Here is a 22,007-nt window from a genome sequence, read left to right as displayed (position 1 = left end):
GTCGGGTGTAAACTAAGGCTTCCTTCAACAGTGTTTTCTTCACTGACCACCAATGAGTAAACATGTGATTGAGAACATGTGTCAGGTTTCCTTTACACTGCCTTCAATGGCAGTGAAAGATACTGTAGTGGTTTTTTCAACTGAATGTTAAACAATCTAAAGCTAGAACAAATCACAAACATTCATGACAGGAATGCCCATCTTTCTCTTTACAAAATGTGCATGACTGTTGTCAATTTCTTGATTTCAAAGACAAGAGACATTTAGACATTTTCTTAGCTCAGAAAAACACTGTGGTTCAGCTTAAGTCTAGTGACTTTCAGGATCTGCCTGAAAAATAGAAACAAATGTATTCTAATAATATGAATCGCACACTAAAGTGTTAGTAGTTCATATAGAGGCCACTGCATTTACCAAGAATTCTTAGCTTTTGTAACAAAAAACAAGAGTATTGGATGACTGGGACTGGTTTTGTTTTCTATGCCATCCGCCACTAGGTGGCGGGTGCCTTGTTATGTTCTCCAGCCAGCCAGCGTGTGGGGTTTGGATAGGTACCTGTCATCATGCATGGGGCGAATGTACCCAGAAGACAGCAGGTTGAGAGACAGGATGTTGGGGTCGATGATGGTCTCGTCGGCCTCTGGAGTATTGCGGATGCGCCCTGCGGAAAACGCACATCGCTGCATTGCACACATTTCCGGAAGCCACCATTGCACACGTTCAAAAAGGGTCTACTGTTATTCGGCCTTCGGCACGTGAAGCTGGACCCTACTTACCCACAACCAGCTCCCTGACCTCCTTCCATTCGATGTCGCTGCCGGTCTCGTGGACTATGGTCACTGTTATCCTCCTCTGGATGCCCTGTAGAGAGGTGGCAAGAGGGTGTCATATCTGTTACCAGCAGAAACGTAACCGATACACGGTAATTCGACAGGATGACTAAGGAAAACTGTGGTATGCAATGCCTATTGCTTGTGTTGAGAGCCATCGTTTGTGTGGGCTCTGTGTGTCCCCTGGCCTCTCCGCAGTGATGGGGTGCCTTTGCAGTACCTGGTGCAGCATGAAGCTCCCGTGGCAGGGCATCCCCCCTCTGTGATCCACCACAGCAGGAATGTAGCTGTGGAAAGGAAGGACACAAGCATTATAATGTCACCAGAGTAAAATGAGTAGGGAAAAGGTCTTGCTGCCATTACTTGGTAGATTTCCAAAACACCGCTCATGACACTGTCACTGTGCATTGGATGACTTACACTGAATGGCTGTATTAGATTAGTGTTTATTAACATTACTATTTTGTATACATACAGTGCCCTCCATAAGTTTGGGACATATATAGATAGATAGATATGAAAATAATTGTTGCTCCCGAATATTTTTTCCATTGAGTTCAACAGAAAAATGTGTCAGTTTTCGTATCAGTGGTTTGAGGCTCATTTGAAACCCTTGATTACTTAAAGCCATTTAGCCAACAAATGTGTTCCATACTGTATCAGCAAAATTTACAGCTGAATCTAGTCCCACCCCCCAATTCCCATAGAGATCCATTCAAATGTAAAGATTGTATTGCTTGTAGGAGAACTCTGATGATGTTAATGGGTCACAGACATCAGGAAGTCATGGCACGCAAAGGATATGCAACAAAATACTAAACATGACTACTTTCACTAACTTAACATTGCTGTGTCCCAAACATTATGTTGCCCTGAAATTGGGGGCACTATGTACAAACACTGCTGTAATTTCTACATGGTGAAAACAAAATTTGCACTTTAACCACAAGTGATTAAAAAAAAAAGTACAAATCTCAAATTGTGGAGAAGCAAATAAATAAATGATGGGACTTTGTCCCAAACATTATGGAGGACACTGTATATAGTACTATATTGCTTAATTTGTTTAGAAATGGTAACCATGATTGACGATACAAAATTAATGCGGCAGTATTCGTATACATGTAGTTAATAAATCCCCCAAATATGGCCACTACACTTACTCTCCATTGGCCTCCAGCTCACAGATTTCGAAGAAGACCATGAGGTCGTACTTGCAGTGGCAAGGCCCGGCAGTGGGGCGGGTTAGCGTAGTCAGCTTGGTGGCGGGTACTGCAGGAGAAAGGCATGCGGTTAATAGAGGAGCACAACGTGCAAAGAGGAGAACTACAGTGCTCTCAGCCACAGGATGTGGCCCATGCAGGCCAGGAGAGAGAGTCAGAATTAGAAAGAGAAAGACCACACATCCCAGGAGGCCGTGCAGAAGACAGTTCTTTTGTCAGGATGGCTACATCCACACAGTACCGGTGTGAGGCAGCTTTACTCGATTAGCCTACAAGGCCTGTGCACTGCTTGAATTGATCCTTCTTCTCCTGGACGCATACCTAATATGTTGAAATAATCATTGAATAAATGTAGCAGGGGTCCTGAGAAAGGGGTCTGCAGTTGACGCAAGATTACTGTACACGAGAGGAAATTGCAAGACATGCATTGTGTTGGGACGAGTCTGATTTTGATTGGATCACACACATGCAGAGCTGGCAGGGACCCACCTCTTCCCTGCTACTACATTACAGCTCAGTTAGAGCAACCTCTTATTAAACACAATCACACTCTTCAAGCAATCATTATCGTTCATCACACTTTAATTATTAATTACAGCAGTCAGTGAGGCGGCTGCACACCCACGAGAGCTAAAGTGTTCAGAGGAGAAACTGCAAGGAAATAAAAGCTCGAGACACACAGGGAACCATCCAAGCCAGTAGAACAATCCCAAAAATCAGGTCAGCCAAAAGCTATTTATGATAGCCAAAAGCTATTTCTACTCATGCTGAAAATTCCTCTACAGTTCAGCGCAATATTTTATTTCAAGGTCACACACTACTCAGGAAATGTTTCCCTTTAAGAGCTGTTCCACTGAGATATCAAGTCTCTAAACTACAATCCTCTGGCCATTTGCGTGCCATTTAAGCATCCTATGACCACCCTCATTGACAACAGTGTTGATATTAAGACCCTGTGCAATCAAAATCCTCGTTTTTAAAATAGTTATATTGTAAATAAAGAACCAAAGAAAACAAGTACCATGATATTAAGTCTATTTTATTCAGTTGAGATTTTCAACAGGTTTTTATTCTAAAGGAAACAAACTTGTTATCCTGCCCAGTGAAGGAGGATTTTGTATGGATCCTTTGGAGACCATTTTGCACACATGGAGATTTAATTTCGGAATATCCATTACAGAACAGACATGCTGCCAGACCGCCAGTTCTGGTGTTTAGAAACGACTAAATTTAGAAATTGATTTCCTGTTCACACAGGAATCTTTAACCCGTGGCTTAATTAATGCCTTAAATGTAAGAAATGATGGCACAGGGTCTTCAAATGCCATATGACAGTACCCATCTTGTGTGTAAACTGGCCAGTCTGAGACTAGTGACTAGTTTGAGTGCCTGGTTTAAAGGATTTTCTCTGGCTTCACACGCGAGGGCTACCAACCCGGCTTCTGAGCTTTGATAACAGAACAGATAGAGATGGGTGCGGGTGGGAGCGCGGCGCGCGCCTCCATTTCGCAAAGGAAGGAGGCCGCCAGGCCAGCGGCTGACAGGGCGTGGCCCGACAGCGAGTCCACCAGTGCCCCATTGAACACCTCCGGCACCAGGTAGCGGATCAGCTCCATTGCCTTCTCCCGGTCTTCGTCGGCTTCGGCTTCTGACTCAGCTGGTTCACATCAAACAGCGTAAGCTGAGGTGACTCCAGCGCAAATGCAGTATGAATCTCAGAAGCCTACAGCATGCTAATGAGCACCCATAACCACACAAAGAGTCAGTGAGCAACAAGTATGTACTTTACCTGTAACGACCTGCAAAAACATTCCCTTCAATGGAGATGTTAAAGAATTCAAAATAACAAATTCATCACATTTACTCAATCAGTGGGTTAATCGTTGACACTCAACAATGCTTTCAGCCTGCAGTTGCATATTCATTTGCCATTAAATAGTCTGTTAAATCAATGAACACCAAACGAATGTCCTTGTTTCACTCCTTACCTGGCTTTGAAAGAGGCATGACACGAGGGAACTGTCTTCTGCAGGGACGCAGTGGGCTACGAAAAGTGAAAAGATGAAAATAGTTTAATTCAGCCTTAATACGGGTGTTTATTCTTCAACAAAAACAAGACCTTCTCAAAGGAACCTGGAGCTCCTTCAGAAACCTGATACCTGATAAGATCTTTGCAGAGAGGCGGGAAGGGTTGTTTTTGGTAGTGCCCGAACACCTCAAAAACAATGGGCTGGGTTTTAATGTACTCCACAAAGGATTTGGTCACATCCACTGCAATCTGCAACACAGCAGTGAAACTCCATTGAGACTGAAAGCTCTCCCATCTCCTAAATCGCTGAGCAGCATTTCGTCTGGACTCACATTCTGCACATGGTAGAAGCCCAGCGGAGGCCCGCGGCCCGTGTTCTTCAGAGGCTCCGTGGAGAAGGCCTCATCATGCCGGTGGATGAAGCTGCAACCAGAGAGAGTGAACTTAGTACCACAAACTAAAACAGAACAGAGAGCACTACCAGGATACATGTAAACATGTCCTTAACACATTTGGCACTTTGTGGGATACTAGTGCCATCTCCATCCTTCCAGCCATCATAATGTGATTAAAAAAATGAGATTCATCATACAGACAGCCTAGATTGATGAGTTTCATTAACCCTTCATGGGCGGACCTGCGTGTTACAGGCTCCTTAACAGACAGATTTGATCATATGACCGTTTTTTCATGACTATTTAAATACACTGTGAATCCGAGGCCTCTCTATGGGTTTTCTATAGGACACCTTAATCCATAATGGACATCAGGAAAAACAGCTCTCACTTTAAAGGCATTGTTCTGCCAGTCCACCGAAATGGAATTTACAATTATAGCAATTATAGTTTATTGAACATTTTTGACACATTTTTCAAATGTAATATATTTATTTTAACTCCAGCTGCTTGTTTATATTTCATTGGATATTATGGTGCCAAATAATTTTTCTAGCACTACTGCACTGCTCCTAACCAGACCACCTTGAAAGGGGGATGCTGCATCTCACAGGGTTTTATTCCACAAACTAAATAAATAGTTTGTAATTGAAATGCAGGCCTACAATATGTCAGATTTTCAGCCTCAAGGGCTTCTTTCAATTCTGGAAAACCTTGAAACCCATGAACCCTTGCCTGCATTAAAACTTTGATACGGTTTCAAAAAAATAAATGCGGTTAAGAAGAGCGTGGAAGAACAGCACTCACTTGAACTGGCAGAAGATGTCTGCATACTCTGCAGAGATGCTGGAGGCCTGTAAAACTGTCACCCTGAAGGTGAAGTTGCTGCCAATCCTCAGGTGCTCCAGAGGTCCATCCAAAGATCCCTCCTGGTTGGCCTTCAGGGGGCTGTCCAGTTCGTCTGGGCTGGCTGTGAGGGCGCACACGGAATATGGTCAGTGCAGAGTAGTGCCAATGTGTGGGCAGGTTTCTCTTTCCATCCATAACCCTGAGTTAGCTAATTAGCAGTATAGCCCAAAGCTAGTTCAACCATAGATTAGATCACCAGTAAAGAGTTCCATGTACGTACACAGTCTTCAGCTGTTTTCATGAATTTCTCAACAAATTTATGAGTCAAATCAAATAACTGATAGAACAAATTAAATATTTCAGAGTAGAAGTCAACATGAAGTCCAGAAACAAATCCACCCCTGGCTTGCGGTAATTTGGATACATTACACGCAAATGTACTGTGTGTACATTGTCCATTACCGGCACAGGTGTTGTTGTTGACCTCATCTGCAGAGAGACTCATGTCCGAATTTTGCCCCTCTCCTTCCACGATGCGCAGCTCCTCCTGGGATGTCCCAGAACGTGACATGCCACCTGACTGGGATTCGTTCTGGAACTATCCATTTGAAGCAAATACAAGACATAAGTCTGTTAACATCTAAACACCTTCAAATGCATTTAAACTGAAGCGTAAAGCGCATCCTCCAATGATCGACTGGCTTGTCCCTCTTCTGTATGTGCTAAACACCTCACCTTCTCAAACTGTTGGTCTTCGAAAGAAATTTTGGCTGTCCCTGACTGCCGTACACCAGAGCCATAGTCTGGGGCCTCCTCATCAGCTGGAGGAAAACACAAGGAACCTTCACATCACTTCACCAAGAAGTCACACGCAGCATATTCTTTCGTGAGATATACACTGTAACACTTCACCTATGGGGTTCCCTCTTCATATTAGCTTATCATATCAGCCACTTTTTCCTAGGGTCACATAGAGTACGTAGATTTTGTTCACCAAACTGCACACTAAATACTGTACTTTCATATTTAGTCCCACAGGGGTTTTTAAGCTGGGAACCTTCTAGTCACAAACAGGTCAAAACAACAGATGATCTAAAGCCCTGAGAATGTTTCAGGGGCTTTGGAGCATAGGTTTTTACCTGAAATGGCCTGCACAGCTACCCTCAGGAAGCCTTTCACCTCTCCCTTTTCGCTGACGATGGCCACCCGGTGTACCAAGGGCACAGGGTAGAGCAGGTTACTCAGATAGACGAAGGCCCTGCAAGGGAAAGGGTGGCAAGGAAGGAGGGGTGAGGAAGAGGGAGTGGGACAAAGGAGAAGGAGATCAGGGTGCTGACACATGGCCACACTGCACTGGGCGACACAGCTGCCAAGCGACCTAAGGGAAGCCAAGAGTCCAATCCAGCAAAGGCCAAAACCAACCCTCAATTGTTCAATTGAGAACTTCTTTGTGGAGTTGCATTCTGCTATTGAAGCAGCTTGGTGAGGCAAAAAAACATATAAAAACCTATACTGCTTAAGGGCAGCCTGTAGCGTAGTGGTTAAGGTAAATGACTGGGACCCGCAAGGTCGGTGGTTCTAATCCCGGTGTAGGCGCAATAAGATCCGCACAGCCGTTGGGCCCTTGAGCAAGGCCCTTAACCCTGCATTGCTCCAGGGGAGGATTGTCTCCTGCTTAGTCTAATCAACTGTAAGTCGCTCTGGATAATAGCGTCTGCCAAATGCCAATAATGTAATGAGCCAGGACAAAGATCCATTAATTTGTGTAAAACTGCCAACCATTGTGCAATTCACTATCCTCTTGCATTGAAACTAGATAAAGACATGCACTTATAGTACCTTTTCCAAATGTAGAACAATAAAATAGTACAATCTGTTTTTGAATCTATAGAATCTCAATTCATGAAATTAAACCTGGCGGTCTGTACTGTAAATTGCTTAAATAAAACTGCCTTAATATCATAGCATTTATTTTGTCTTGTTCTCTATAGCTATTGTAAACTAAAAAATGTCTTCATTGTTACTGCTGCCCCCCTCAGAGGTAACTTACTGAAATTGAATGTGAACAAAGTGCAAATTGCAGGTAATGCTTGCATAATGTTTGTATTCCATGACTGTAGAATCCAGAGCTATGTCACGTATGTATGCATGTACACAGTCCCTTTCAAAGAGTGATAAGCACCCTTTTGGGGGCCAGCAATGAATGCTGAAAAATGATGACCTACATACAACATTCACCTGGCTGCTTCATGACATCTTCAGGCTGAATGTCTACCAATACCCATGATCCTCTTCTGAATTTAGTTTTCTGCAGGCTGTCTTTAATCTCAATATTCATATTTACAGCAATGTTTGCCAGTATCAAGCAGATTATTTTTCAAAAACGAAAACAGTAGCTATACTGCTCATTAAAATGTCCATATTACTGGACATGAAAACCAATTTATCATTAATTCATGTCTATTACATAAATTAAACAGTAAGTAGCCATATACGCAAATAAAATCACTGATAAATAAAAGGTAAAACACAAATGAATATACAGATAAGTCCACTCTACAATTCTCAATTCCAAACAGCTGTGTGTATGTGCAAGACAGCATTGCTATAGTTTGTGACAGCTCGTGCCAGCATATCTACCATTTAAGAAAGTTAAAACATTTTGGATTCCCTACCAATATAATTAGTCAAGTCACATTTGTTGCTCACATTGATTATATAAACACTCAGGATCCCAAAAAAAATGACAGGAAACAGTAGCTAGGATAGTTAGCATGTCAGGCAGCTAAGAACAACAATACTTGGTCAGTTGTGGCACAGAACTGATGTGAGGATTTCAATGTGGTTCTGATGAGAAGCAGTGGACATGCGCCATTTGAAGTGAACTGCCATTTCCTGTGTTACTTATACCCTGCCAGAATGATGTCGGCACTCCTTCTTCATGGAAAATTAACTCTGGTATAACACCACCTCGTCAAAACACACAAAGGCATGCAGTTATGAAAACCTAGGCTCGCCAGTAGCACCGCTAACATCCAACTGGCTCCGGCAGCCTAATTTACTCCAGTGGCTTGCCAGCACTGCTACTGTTCTGGTTTCAATGGGATTTTCTGCCCTCTTTTCCCTCCGGGAGCTAATGAAAAGAAATAGCCCGGGGCAGAATGGTAATGTTCTTATGTGTCGGTGTGAGATGTGGCCATAGAGCAGCCCCCAGTCTCACTGTGAAAGAGCTAGTTTCCTCTCCCAGCATGCTCCTGAAACCTCACCAACCATCCACTAAACCAAAGCCAGCAGTCGCTAAAAAGGATCCTGGCCATCGCCAGAGCCTGGGCAGAGCATCTCATCCCCCCACTCTGAGCATAGGCCGTCCAAAAAGATCTCATCATCCAGGTCCTACTACTTCTCCTCATTTTCTTCCCATCATGCCGCTCGTCAGCGAGATCAGTAGAGTCAGTGAGTGTCAGTGTCGGATGGGGTGAGAGAGGGGGTACGATTGGTTATGCACTGATGCATGTGTTCAAAATGGGGGTGCCGATGCAGTCAGAGACATGGGAACTGGGTTAGGAAAAGATAAACATAGATTAGACCTACTGTGCCACAGCGCAGCCCTGTCTGCAAGGGGGTTTATAAGCCTGTCTCTTGTGCTAATCAGAGATCTGCTACCCCAGACATTAGTTCTGTATGACTGTGAATTTCTCTGCAGTCTGTCTCAGTGGGCACAGCAATATTGACTGACTGTCAACAATATTGTTAATATGTATTTAGTCATGTTTCTGTACTGACAATCAGGTTAATTCCATGGGAAGACATCGATTTATATAACTGTCACACGCTGCGTGACTCCCCTGGGAGGGATTTTGACAGTCGTTTGCTTCATGGAGAGAGAGAGTGCCAACACCGACACAAAATGAATGATAAGTCTTCCTTCCATCCCCCTCACAGGTTCCTGACAAAAATAATAAACTAACACAATAAACTAAAATGAAAAAGGCAAAACAGAGTAAAACCAAGTGACAGCTTTTCAGCTCGCTGCTCGGAGGCCTCCCTTTTGGGCACTGAACGAAGGATAAAGAAAATTAAATAAAACCTCCACCACAAAATTGCCACTCTTGGAGTGATCTCCCAGTCTCAGCCCTGTACTGTGGAAACGAGAACACTTTTAGCACCTGGGTTGATTAGGTAACGCAACCAAGCTGCGTGTGCTCTCTCTACCAGTAGGCGGAGCCGAGAATCTGCTTCCCCAACAGACCGGATCTCACAGTAACATTTATGGCACATGTTCTGTGTTATCACTTTGCCTTCCCCTCATTGAGGTGACTTGTAGAGTGATTTCTAAAACGATTCAAAACAACAGTTCTTTGGAGTGGTTTCGAATATGTAAATTAAATGTTCAGACCTCACTCTGTTCGAATGTTCGAATATGTAAATTAAATGTTCAGACCTCACTCTGGGTTAGCAAAATGCATTCACAGCCACATTCATGCATTTAAAAAGTGCACAAAGCAGAACTTACAGTTTCACAACCCACTGCAACCCTTCCTATTTGTCAGGGTGGACTAAAGCAGCTTTAATGTAGAAGCATTCAGGGGCTATGTGAACTTGCTGGACCATGGAAGAGAAGCGAGGGGAGAGCTTTCCTTCGCTCTCATCTTCAAGATGCCTGCCAAAGGCTGACAGTCCCGGTGGTTGTGTTCAGTCAGACATGACGTGTGCAGCCACTCACCGGCCCACCAGGCGGAACCAGGGGAATCGGTCGTAGAACGGGTCCCCCCCTGTCAGCACGTTGTCGCAATCTTCAATGGCGCTATTGGGCACCTCCGCTGCCCGGTCGTACATCTCCCTCATGAGATCTAGCCTCTGCCTGCAAGCAAAGAGAATTCTCATCTCACAAGCATGAAGTTTTTTTGATAGAAAAGATAGTAGTTGATCTAGGTTTTAACAATCAAGGACGAACAGCAGACTCTCGGACTGTAAGAAATGAAACATGAACACATGACCTCTTTCACTGAGATAGTATCTTCGAGTGAACCTCTTAATCTCAAAAGGCCTACACTCCTTCGGCTGCTGTTCTACAGCTGTTGCACAGTTGAAGCAAATGCCTGCAGACAATGCGGCCTGCAGACACAGCGGCCCGCAGGTTGGGGAGTTGAGTAGAGCTGGTGTAGACTGATGGGCAACAATGGCAATTTTATCAATTTAAATGTAAATCTACAACACAATAAAGTGTGCAAAAAGTGAAGGGGTCTGAATACTTTCTGAAGCCACTGTACTGTCTAGTTAACATGCTTGAAGTTGCTAAATATTCCATATTTGCCTGAGTTTCTCCAGGGTCCAGTAGTGAGTGGCCCCGTTCTTCTGGTCCTGGACCTCCACAGCCACAATAGTGCGGGGGAAGGGCCGTTTCTCTCGGTCTTTGGCTGCATCAGGAGGCAGCAGGTCAGGAGGGAGCGGAGAGTACAGCGTGTCCGTCAGCAACACAAACTGGAACTGAACCTGTGAGGCAAGCACAAGATTTCAATGGGTAGGATAAGTACTCGAGACTTTCATTTGAGACCGATATCGGATCTGTGGCCTCTGCATGGCCTGGAATGGATGAACTACGGCTGGGATTCCTCACGTGTCCCTAAACTCACCTTCTTCTTCAGCTCCACGCTGATGGCATTGGCCTCCTTCAGGAAGATGGCGTTCCCCCACAGCAGGTCCCTCAAGGAGGTGAACTGGTAGCACTTCCACTTGCGGAAAGCCCACAGTGCCAGGTCCATCTCCCGGTCAGTCCATTGCACTGTGAAAAGAGCACATTGTTAGTCAAAAGATTCATGGACAGACAATTTCATTTTTATACTAGAAATGCAAGGAGATAAGCTGAACACAAATATATTTATTCTCTAGTACAGGCGATAGACTAAAGGGTACCTAATGATCAGCTGAGGATTTCTCATTAAGCACTCAGTGACCACTTTATTCGGCAGACGTGTACACCAGCTTGTTAAAGCAAATATTGAATCAGCCACTCATGTGGAAGCATTGCAATGCCTTGAATTATGCAGACGTGGCCAAATGGATCAGTTGTTATTCAGACCAAACATTTAAAAATAACCGACAGTAATAAAGTGGCCACTGAGTGTATGCAGTGAAATACAGAAGTAGGTTTCTACTGTTCTTATAGCGGTATACATGAATATTACATTACATAATATACATGTGGTGACACCCTCACCTTCCTCTTCAGGTTCCTCTTCTTCCTCAGCAATTTCTGGGTAACAACGGTCTACCTGCTTCTGAAGGGCCTCCAACTTGCTCTCATAGTCCTGAGGAAAGACAAAGCATTGGTCGTCCCTAAGACTCTTGGGAACGTCAATTCATGAACATTCCAGGAACAATACAATCAGTCTGTCAGATTCAGAATAGCTCACCAGTCTCTGTTGCTCTAAAAGATTGTTGGCCTCTTCTCTCTCTCTGCGGTACTGGTCCTCCAGTTCCTGAAGCCTGCAGAGAGATTGACAGAGAAGAGTGATATTATTGAGGGATCAGTTATATAGTATGTAGGAGATATCACCCTGATAGTTCAAATGAGGATTAAGATCACAACTCCGCCAACTAAAGAAAATAGAATACCCATTGGTGTTTTAAACATGAATGATTTTTATTTTGGTATGCCTCTGGTACACTTGGCTTTTCCTGGTAAATATGTCCCACTTCCCCTACCTAACCACTCAGGCAATGCGATCCCTGCTGTACAATCCAGCTATGCCAGCTTGACCAGCTTGAAAATTAAGTTGGGCAAGTTGGTCATAAACTGGTCTAGCTGGGTATGAGCTGGTCAACTTGCATGGCCAAGCTGGTCTAGCTGGTCAACCAGCCAGCTGTTTCAAAACATAGCCTGAGCTGGTCAAACTATGCCAGGCTGGCAGCTGGTCTGAACTGGTCAACCAGCTAAACCATGATGAGCTGGGAGCTGGTCTGAACTGGTCAACCAGCTGTTTCTTGAGCTGTTTCAGCAGGGATGGTCACTTCTCCGTCCTACCTCTGGTCCATCTCCTGCTTCATGTCGATGCCCTGTTTCTCCAGCAGCTCCCTCTGGGCGAAGGCCCAGTCCACTGGCTCCACTGGGGTCTCAGCGCAGGGCGTTCGCTCCCTCTCTTGCCGGGCCTGCTCCGGGTGGTTGAAGCGGAACACGTGGCTCTTCCCCATGATGATGCGGTTCCCTGCAGGAGGGCACACGTACAGCAGCTTCACATGCGGCGTTCTGCCCATGTCGAGCCTCGGTGTGTGGAAAGAAAAGGAGACGGAGTGGCTACGGGTTGTTTCCGACGGGGGCTATGGGAGGAGGTAGACGGGAGGTCGGACGCACCTGATCGGAGGACTGTGGGCTCCGTCACTCTCTTCCCATTGACGTAGGTCTCCGCTCCCTCACAGGGGTCCAGGATGACTGCTGCAGTGTGCAGAAACATCACCGTGAGTGGATGTTCACTCAACATCAACAATCAGTGATCAAAAGGGTAGCCTGGAGCCTAGTGGCTAAGGTACTTGACTGGGACTCGGAAAATCGGTGGTTCAAGCTCCGGTTTAGCCATGATCCGCACAGTTGTTGGGTCCCTGAGCAAGGCCCGTAACCCTGCATTGCTCCAGGGGAATTGTCCCCTGCTTAGTCTAATCAACTGTAAGCTGATTTGGATAAAAGACTCCCCCAGAATCCTTTGATTCAATGGAATAGCCAAACTAAATCGATGGCTTCTGCCCCGTAGGTCAGCTCACCTTCTCCTTGTGGGCCAGTGGTGCTGGTGAACGTGCAGTGTTCGTCTTTGATGAAATGGCCACTCAGAACGATGTCCTGGCGGCTGCCGGCATCCTCGCGCCCCACTCTGATAAAAAACACAATTTTGTGTCTCAGCAAGCAGTTACTCATAAGTGGGTGGAATAATCCTTTCTCTGTATTGATAACACCCAGGACACTGGCGTGAGGATGGTGTTAAACTTATGTACGCAATGACTCTGTCCTGATATCAGGAGGTGTTCCTGAAGCCATGAAAATTCTGAAGACAGGCATGAGTATGAGAAGGAAAAAATAAATCTTTCATATTGCTGGGGGAAATCTTATGTCCTAAATAGTTCATCATATATGTGAAAATCCCACAATTACTGAGTGTGGAATTTGGCTTGTCATAGTGATTTTCTTCCTCAAGTTTTCCAAATACCGCAATCTCCACATGACAGTGGCACCCAGTTTATAAACAGGATGCTAATCAGCATTTGGCATTTCTTTTCCACATGCCATATCTGTTTCAGTACTCAAAGTTCAGCACTATATAACCATGGTGAAAAGTTATTGCCGAAAAAACAAGATACTGTAATTTATTCAAACAATAAAAGCAGCAGGATAAGGTAACAGGTGTTTAAATATGTTAAAATTGATTTAAAACTCAAACCAAAGGAATACATCCCAAATCTGCATTCTGCATGAAAAAAACATACTGTACGTACAAATGTGTTTCAGTACTCAGAGATATATACACACACACAAATTGATTAATAAATATTCACATAAATCTAACTATGAATATGACCAATGATCACTTATGTGTAGTGTGGTTTATGTCCATGATACTATGAAAGGCTTTCAATAAAAGCAGACAAAAAGATATTATTTCCGAGATAAAATTAATTAAATGCATTCATTTGCCAAGCAAAATGTGATTATTATAAGCTGTATAATTCTTGGTTATTAACAAAATCCTCATATACAAAATTAACTACATTCTTCTATATCTCTGGAAAATGCTTGTCTTCTGATTAGCCCAGCTAATATTTACAGCCCAGCGGAGTCTGACAAATAATAGCATTTTCCAGCATAACCCATTTATACTATATTATTAGGGAATCCTACCTGGTCATTCCATCTTTAATGTAGTAAAGCAGACACTCTGACATAAGAGGGTCTTCATTGAGGTTCACCAAATGTGGGGTCTGAAAAAGAAAAATATTGTTTACTATTCCAAGCTTCCTTAGATACATAGTAGAAATATATTGCACATCTGACAATAGAACTGGATCAAGACCATTCATTGGGTAATTAGGTTTGATTGAGCTTCTTGAATACAGATATTGGTTTGATAACTCTTAACAGTCTCTAATAGAAAGATATCATTAAACAATGTATTAAATTATTTTAAAGTATTTTAACTTACAGTAAGCATAAGTAAGTGAATAACTGAACAATTTGTGAATGACAGAATATTCATGTAAAATTGTTTACTCCAGAGAAAGCGTTGTTTTATTTTGAGGTGTCAACATGCGGAATGTGTTTGGCCAGGTTCATGCTACTGTAACTGCTCTCAGTAAAAGATAAAGATAAAGAGTTCCCCAAAGAGCAGTCATAGTGGAGCCATTGTGTGACATATTTATGAGCAATAGTGTATTAGCTGGTTTTATATAGAGTCAACACTGATAAATAGATATATACATATCTAATAAACTTCCATGATATATAGGTCTGTTAAGTTACAGAATTAACTATGAATACAGTGAGCATCATAATTCATTGGACAAGAGTACAGAACCAAAATAACAACAAATGTGTCACTAACCAATGAATTATGATGCTCACAGTATATAGCGATTAGGGATCTTCCATTGGTCATTAGGAAGGTAGCTCATAAACGTATATATGTAAATAAACTAAATATCTAAATATATAGCCTGAATCTATTGGAGGTACCTAAATAATCAACAAAGAGCTCAATCAAACCAAACTGAGCACAAAACCTTCTGGAATGAGAAACACAAAGGAAAGATGTCCCCAGGAAAAGGGTTGAGAAACATTAAATCTGTTTACAGCCTTCACACCATTTTATCACAACACATACAGCACAGTGTCAAGAAATTGAGAGGGAAGAATAACAGACGTGCTTCTGGATTCAATTTGTTCTGGTATCACACATGTGATTTATATACATGAAATGCAAATGAATCTTCTGGCTTACACTGGGAGATTCAGATCCCTGTCAAGCATTGTTGCACATCTTGTGCTGGCTTTTCCGTGTTTGGACAGAACATTTCTCACACACAAGCCAGCTGTTTGCGTACAATGCAAACAGTGTTTGCATTCATTAGTCTATTGTGGTGTTCAAAACCAACTCAAGCTTCTTCAGATGGCATCAATATCCCTCTTTTACAAGGGGTTAATTACATTGTTTTGGCAGATATTACGTTTTGTGGAACAAGAGAGAGGATAGGATTAGGCTGGAAATTCATGACAATTCAAGTGGCACACACTAGAACAAACCTCATTGGGTGAAAACAGCCCAACTGTGTCAATAAACACAGGCTGTGGTTTTCTCTGCGCAGGCTTCAAATAAATCAACATGAATAATGTATTAACCGCTACATGCTGAGTATTCAAAATACATGGGGAACACCAAGTATGGAACATTCATCAACAATTCATCTTACACATAAAACAAATAGGAAAATATTATATTTTAAGATGTTGGGGGGGTATCTCAAAAATTTTCCCACAAACACTGTGACCATAATGCTGACTTTTTCTTTTTGGGTTATCTATTTTATTAGCTATTGATAAACTACTTAGTTCATCTTTTTTTATCCTGCCATCCTTTTTGCAGTCAATAACAACACCCCACAGAAGAGCCCATATGGAAAGGTGAAAACCTGTCACTCATTGTGAATGTGCTCAGGTAAAAAAAAGGTTATCTTCTTGTGCTAATAGTCAAAATGGTTCAATACAGCAGCAAGAGAACAATAAAGCGATATTGTCACCTAGATCGTGTGACCAATACCTTTATGAATCAGTACACTGTCATAAATAAAGTGACAGTTGGGATAATTTTTTTTTCCTTCAAGGATCAAATTTCCTAAATGTACCCTGAACGTACAGTAATGTTCTCTTGGGTACAAATAATAACTTTTTTCCAAGTAAAAAATGTACAAATTAATTATGTAAAGGTATTATTGGCTAGGGGTATAATTTCATGTGTGTATAGGGTACTGCCCTAGTGACAAGCATTTGTACCATTTTAGGCACTTTTTATACCATGTAAAGAGTGTAGGGATAACCCCCCCACCCCTCTCCCATTATTTATGCATAAATCAAAGAACAGACACAAGCAAGCTGTCCATTTCCAGAGTGTCTACCTTCTTAGGTGAGAAAACTCCCACTGTGCCGCCATCTTCCCTCATGGCGACACCCATCTCAGCCAGCAGGGCTTCTCTGTGAAAACGAAAACCATTCAAATTACATTTAACGTCACAAATTGACTTTATGCTATAACACACTTAACCGCTAAAGTGTCCTGCATTTGACAAAAGGCACCCACAGCTGTGTGACTCAGCACATCTGACTCATAGCATAGCGCACAGCTCTTTGAAAATGACACGTCTGCAGATGGTCTCTCACCTCTCCATCCTGATGGCTTCAGTACGCCGGAGTTTCTCCTCCCAGGTTTCGTTGAGCTCAGCAATGATTTTCTCTGTTTCCTGACGGATTACCCATCACAGAGAATATAAATCAAGCAACGAAACCCCAGGCAGAGTTACAGTTAGATTAGACCTAGATTAATTATTCTGGCTTTCAATCTGTTGTAGGAACGTGCTAATTATTTTAAAGTGCATTAACTTGCAAATTAACGCGCAGATCAACATTAATTACATTTACATTCACACTTCGGCTTTCAGCAGACACTCTTGTAGAGTGACTTACAAATGCATCTAGCAAGCTGAAAATAACAGTGTTAGACCTATAAAATTGGGGAAATCCCAGTCATTTGTCAAGACAAGTGCAAAAATGGTAGGTACATATGGTAGGAGTTTTAATACAATATTAAATAGTAAATATTAAACATCAATTAGTTTAAAATGAATTCTAACATTACATTATGTCAATGAGTGGTGTTAATACAGCCAATAATGCCTTTGTTGTTGTTCTCCAACATTATTCATGGATAGCTACCAAGGTATGTACAGTATGTCTAATGGCCTTATTGATCACCTACAGTAGGGGTTCTCAACAATGGTCCTGTTGGTTTGTGGGACAGCTGTTCTTCCTTGTTTCTCAGCACATAATAGATCACTTAAAACAGCTGATTACACAGTTGTGTAAGAAGACTTCATTTCTTGGGTTTGAATTGGTAACTGATTTAAAGGTAAAAATGAAAACCAGCAGACACTAAAAGCAAAAACCAACAGACACTACAGCCCACAAGAACCAGGGCTGAGGGGTCCTGCCTAAGAGGTTGGTGTGAACATTCTTGATAAGACTGTTATTGCTCACATCTCTTAGGAATAATGGGCCTCATGCATGAATATTTTTATATTGTTATCAGAAATGTAGACTTTTTTTGTATGAAGGGCTCATACAAGTGTGCCATGACAGATTCAACAAATATACCTAACTTCAGACAACTGTCCTAAATAAAGATGTCCGTTATAATACAGCATCTACCACGTAGTTGGTACCTGATTGGGTACACTGGGTAGACATTGGTTTTTGGCAAAACGTAATAATATGACGGACTGTTGATAAACGTTCTCTTATTCCTCTGAAACGGTCCACTAAAATATGTTCCTGAAAACATTTGAGGCGAGAAAGAAGCAATGCAGTTGCTGAATCTTGATTCATATTTGATCTGCAACACTTTTTTATTTATTTATTTAAGATATTTATTATAAGATATTTTTTAGGCCTTTTTCAGCTTTATTGGACAGTATAGTATAGAGAGACAGTTAGAATGGGAGCGAGAGAGAGGGAAAGACATGCGACAAATATCAGATGGTCGGAGTCGAACCGCCAACGTCGCGGCTCGCAATGAGCATGCGGTCAGTGCTCTACAGGCTGCGCCACCGAGACACCCTGATCTGCAACACTTAGTTTGAAAGTTTGATCCGAGTTAATTTGCACTGGAAGCCTCTCCATTGGCAATTAATGGAATGTGTTGTTTACATGAATTGTTACATGAGGTCGAGACCACTCGTAAACGTTATTCCTACCAAAGAAAAAAATGATGAAAGCACCACGTTCTCTTAAATCACGTGTACAAGCGACTTAAGAACAAATATGTTCTACGAGTGGTTTTTGCATGAGGCCCACTGTCTTTGAAGCTCACCTTAAGTCTCTCGATGGCCTCCTCGCTGCCCGGACTAAACATGATGCGGTCGTGAAGATTTGTAATGGATCCAGCCCGGCTGGACAGGGCGGAGAGAGAGGGGGAGGGACTCATACCCGTCATGGCATTGGTCACTGTGGAGAGATCACCCCTTTGACTGACAGCTTGCAGATTATTGTTATTGTTCTTGTAATCGGATAAGTCTGTGGGAGGGTGGGAGGGGCCAGGAGGTGGGACGGCGAGGGAGAGGGTGGGAGGTGAGAGACGGAAAGATGCAGAGAAAAGGAAGAGGAAAGGAGGAAAAACAGAAAAGGAAGAAGAAAAACAGACAGGTGGCTCGAAAAACGAATCCAAGAAACTGAAGCGGAAATTGAAATGCCAACACTGATATCAGAGCGAAAGAAAAGAGCAACGGAAATCCCAAGCTGGTTCCCACAGCACCAGTCACAGCCACAAGGATAGAAAGAGAGGCAGGCAGCAGCTTTAAAGTTAGAAAGCAGGGCTCCTATAATAGTACAATAAGATCTTCAGTCAAAGCGTCATTTGTACAGCCATTGTAAATTCTGAACAATAGTAAACAGTGAATCCCATCTTTGATCATGAGTGACTAACAGACCCCTGAAATTAATTTTAGTAACAGCGTCGTGTTTTCACCAGCTGTTTAAACTACTATGTGTTTATCTCCATGACATACAATAGAGAAGGCTGTACCCTGCACAATGCAGAACAGAATAATTGAATTAAGCATTTGTCACACTGCACTGTTAGGTTTCCTGTCAAGTCACCCTTAAGTCTAAAGCAAATCAATACACCTAGTTCATTACTTCCAGCTTATATGTACACATCGATTATTAGCATATGGTCACATGAATGTGCTCTTGGCACATGCACTTTGAATGCTGTTCATATCATTAAATCAAACAGGTTCAAATGTCCAACTACATCACATTACTCGAAGATTGTCATTGAACATCGATTCTAATGCGCTTTTAAGAGCAGATGTGTCAGAAACGTGCTGACTGTAACCTTTTTACTTTTCTTCTGACTGCCACTACTCACTACTGTGGGAATTAAATTGCACTTACAGGCAGTTGGGATTCAATGACTTCTCTATCAGGTGGTTGTGTGACATGATAAAATCCATCACAGAAAGCAAATCCACCTGCGGTCTTAGCGGAAAAGTGCCTACTCAAAAGCAATTAAACGTTCCAAACCAATCACATATACAGGACACGAAGAGCCAATTCCATCTTCATTCCAGTTAAAAAATAGTCCCATCACATCAAAGTGATAAGTAATTATGCAAATCCCCTGCGGCTAAAATGAGTTTCGATTTTCGATAATAGATAGGGGAGGATGATAGCCTTGAACATTCTGTGAAATTCTCTTTTGTCGTTTTTAGCTGATAATTTCCAGCAGCTTGTAAAGCAAGCACACAGCTGTCAGCGGTGTTCGACAGCACTATGGCTTTTAGCGAGGGTGGCGGTGCTATGGCAACAGACTGAGGAAATTCTCAGGGTGTGATACAAGATTGGCACATAGAATCTCCCATGGTTATGTGTGCTTCCCCTCAGACATGAGGAAGCTCCACACAGGATCGAAACATCCGTTTTCTATAGTGCGTATCACAGATTAAGGTGTGTTTGGAGTTCAAATGTGTGCCGGCTTTCCTTTCCTCAGCCCAGCAGCCTGAGAAAAGGAAAAGAATGGCGCTTGATTTTTTTATACACTTCACATATGCTTCTCTGTCATGTGTTAGAGGTGACATACTGTATACAGTGTTACATTTACTCTTCTTTCTTGCTAATGTGGTTTATAATGTATCTGCAAATTTATGCCACGACCACACAAAGAAACAACCCCTTATTTCTAAAGATAAGACTGTTTTAATTGGTGTCCCCAGGGTTGCACTATGCGTGTGCAGTATACAGACTTCTTCAAGGGCTGTGAAAGAAATACCTCTTTATCCTTTCTCTGGACATCTTTCAACATCCAAACCTTTTTACAGCTTTTAGATGCTGCAACTGCTTTTGTTTTTTTACTGCTGTCTATTGAAGCTTGTTTTATGAGAGGAGCACCCCCTCCCAGACCATAGTGCTACTGTGCACACAGAGCCAAGGGAAAGCAAGCAGTGCCCCAGACGTACCGCAGGGCGAGCGTTTCGCCAGAGGGAGAAGCCAGGCATGAGCTAAGCGCAAGGGGGGGCAGCTGAAGCGCAAGTCTGCAGCCAAGGGAGGTTCATTCAGGCACCAGTTGGGGGAGGGGGAATCACAAACCACTAGGCTTCATCTCAGAATGCCACACTGTGACATTGTGCACTGGGAACCAAATGCGTATGACACTGTGCGCTGGGACCCAAATGCGTGTGACACTATGAAAGCTATGCTTTATGTTAGATCCTCATATGAGGCTTTTATGGCACAGAGTTTCTTGACAGGGTAAATACAGGTGATGAATATGATCTTTTAAGTCTTTAAGTTGAATTTCTGTTACATTTACTTTATTTAATCCACAAACTACCACAGGACTTTGGGGCTAATTTCCTAGTGTTTCTGTGATTAATTTTTAAATGACATTTGATAAATTTAGGTATTCTTTAAGACTTTTTTAGCCAATATTTGCCAAATGTACGTTCGTTTCTGAATGGGCAAAGCGAGTGGGGCATTTTTCAGCAGAAACCACAAGCCTGTTGTTTTCGGTTTAAGGGAGATGGGCACCCAAGTGTTTCCTTAAGGCCAAAGCTGCAGCCAAAAGCATTGCAGCCCTGCAGCACCAGAGACAGCCAGGCCTAAGGCAAGGCCAAACACACAGCCACCCTCCTTATGGCAGAAATGGCACTCTGATAACTCTTGCAGGGGGAATTTCCTATTGGCCCAGGCCAAGGTTCCTGCACACTTAACTCCTAAAACTGTTCATGGACCAGAAGTTTCACGATCCCAGAAATCCTTATTGAGGAAATATAATGCAGTAGCTAAAGACTGAAATCCCAATATTTGTGGAAGGACAGATTTCAGAGACCATTTTCAAACATTACTCGACACCTACAGTAACATTCCTAAAAGCCAAAGTCATTCCATGCCTTTTAGGTTCTAAGATGGCGGGAGGGGGGGGTATTTTTCTAGTAATGTTCTAGATCTTTCCAGAAAATTCATCAGAGTTTGACCAGAGTATTCTGACACTACTGGGACTCTGGTGCTGCAGAGAATCCTGCTAAGTCCCCATAACCTGCAAAGCTGAGTAAAGCCAAGGAAACACACATTTCAAACCAGCAATCTGGGTGGCAGGACCCCGACACGCTGAGAAAGAGAGACAGAGAAGAGAGCACCATGAGACACATTCACACACGTCTGACAGAAACACAGTCTCATGTAGTACTGCCTCCGGACAGTACAGCACCTTGTGAATGGTGTGCTTTAGTAGCACTTAGAGTTGTTGTTTGGTTGGGTCATGCTACATAAGGCATTTCTTGTATCAGTGTCTTATAGAGGTCAACTATCTACAGGAGGTTTCTGAAGAATTTCTCATAATGTTCAAGGTTAAAACAGAGTAAACCCGCACGCCAT

General features: G+C 42.7%; 1 protein-coding gene across 10 annotated transcripts in view; it reads right to left on the bottom strand.

Annotated features, from left to right (window-relative positions):
* kif1aa (kinesin family member 1Aa) overlaps positions 1–22,007 on the bottom strand; it is a 55,205-nt gene that overhangs the window by 11,923 nt on the left and 21,275 nt on the right. For 4 of the 10 annotated variants that reach the window (XM_061240818.1, XM_061240819.1, XM_061240817.1 and 1 more), the window contains exons 13-35: positions 18,445–18,578; positions 16,740–16,819; positions 16,478–16,553; positions 14,211–14,290; positions 13,082–13,188; positions 12,678–12,758; positions 12,351–12,531; positions 11,740–11,812; positions 11,544–11,634; positions 10,960–11,108; positions 10,641–10,819; positions 10,050–10,187; positions 6,466–6,584; positions 6,062–6,147; positions 5,789–5,924; positions 5,285–5,447; positions 4,415–4,505; positions 4,213–4,331; positions 4,042–4,097; positions 1,994–2,102; positions 1,051–1,117; positions 777–861; positions 556–661 (exon numbers count right to left, since the gene is read on the bottom strand). In XM_061240818.1, the coding sequence (XP_061096802.1) occupies positions 556–661; positions 777–861; positions 1,051–1,117; positions 1,994–2,102; positions 4,042–4,097; positions 4,213–4,331; positions 4,415–4,505; positions 5,285–5,447; positions 5,789–5,924; positions 6,062–6,147; positions 6,466–6,584; positions 10,050–10,187; positions 10,641–10,819; positions 10,960–11,108; positions 11,544–11,634; positions 11,740–11,812; positions 12,351–12,531; positions 12,678–12,758; positions 13,082–13,188; positions 14,211–14,290; positions 16,478–16,553; positions 16,740–16,819; positions 18,445–18,578 (2,506 nt within the window). Of the gene's footprint in view, positions 1–555; positions 662–776; positions 862–1,050; positions 1,118–1,993; positions 2,103–4,041; positions 4,098–4,212; positions 4,332–4,414; positions 4,506–5,284; positions 5,448–5,788; positions 5,925–6,061; positions 6,148–6,465; positions 6,585–10,049; positions 10,188–10,640; positions 10,820–10,959; positions 11,109–11,543; positions 11,635–11,739; positions 11,813–12,350; positions 12,532–12,677; positions 12,759–13,081; positions 13,189–14,210; positions 14,291–16,477; positions 16,554–16,739; positions 16,820–18,444; positions 18,648–21,701; positions 21,741–22,007 lie in introns of all 10 variants that reach the window. The other 6 variants (XM_061240815.1, XM_061240816.1, XM_061240814.1 and 3 more) reach the window with 3 other exon arrangements.

The sequence above is a fragment of the Conger conger genome, chromosome 4 (genome assembly GCF_963514075.1).
Source record: "Conger conger chromosome 4, fConCon1.1, whole genome shotgun sequence".
Classification (NCBI taxonomy): Eukaryota; Metazoa; Chordata; class Actinopteri; order Anguilliformes; family Congridae; genus Conger; species Conger conger.
Note: the sequence above shows the minus strand (reverse complement) of the source record. Positions and strands in the feature narration are given on the sequence as shown.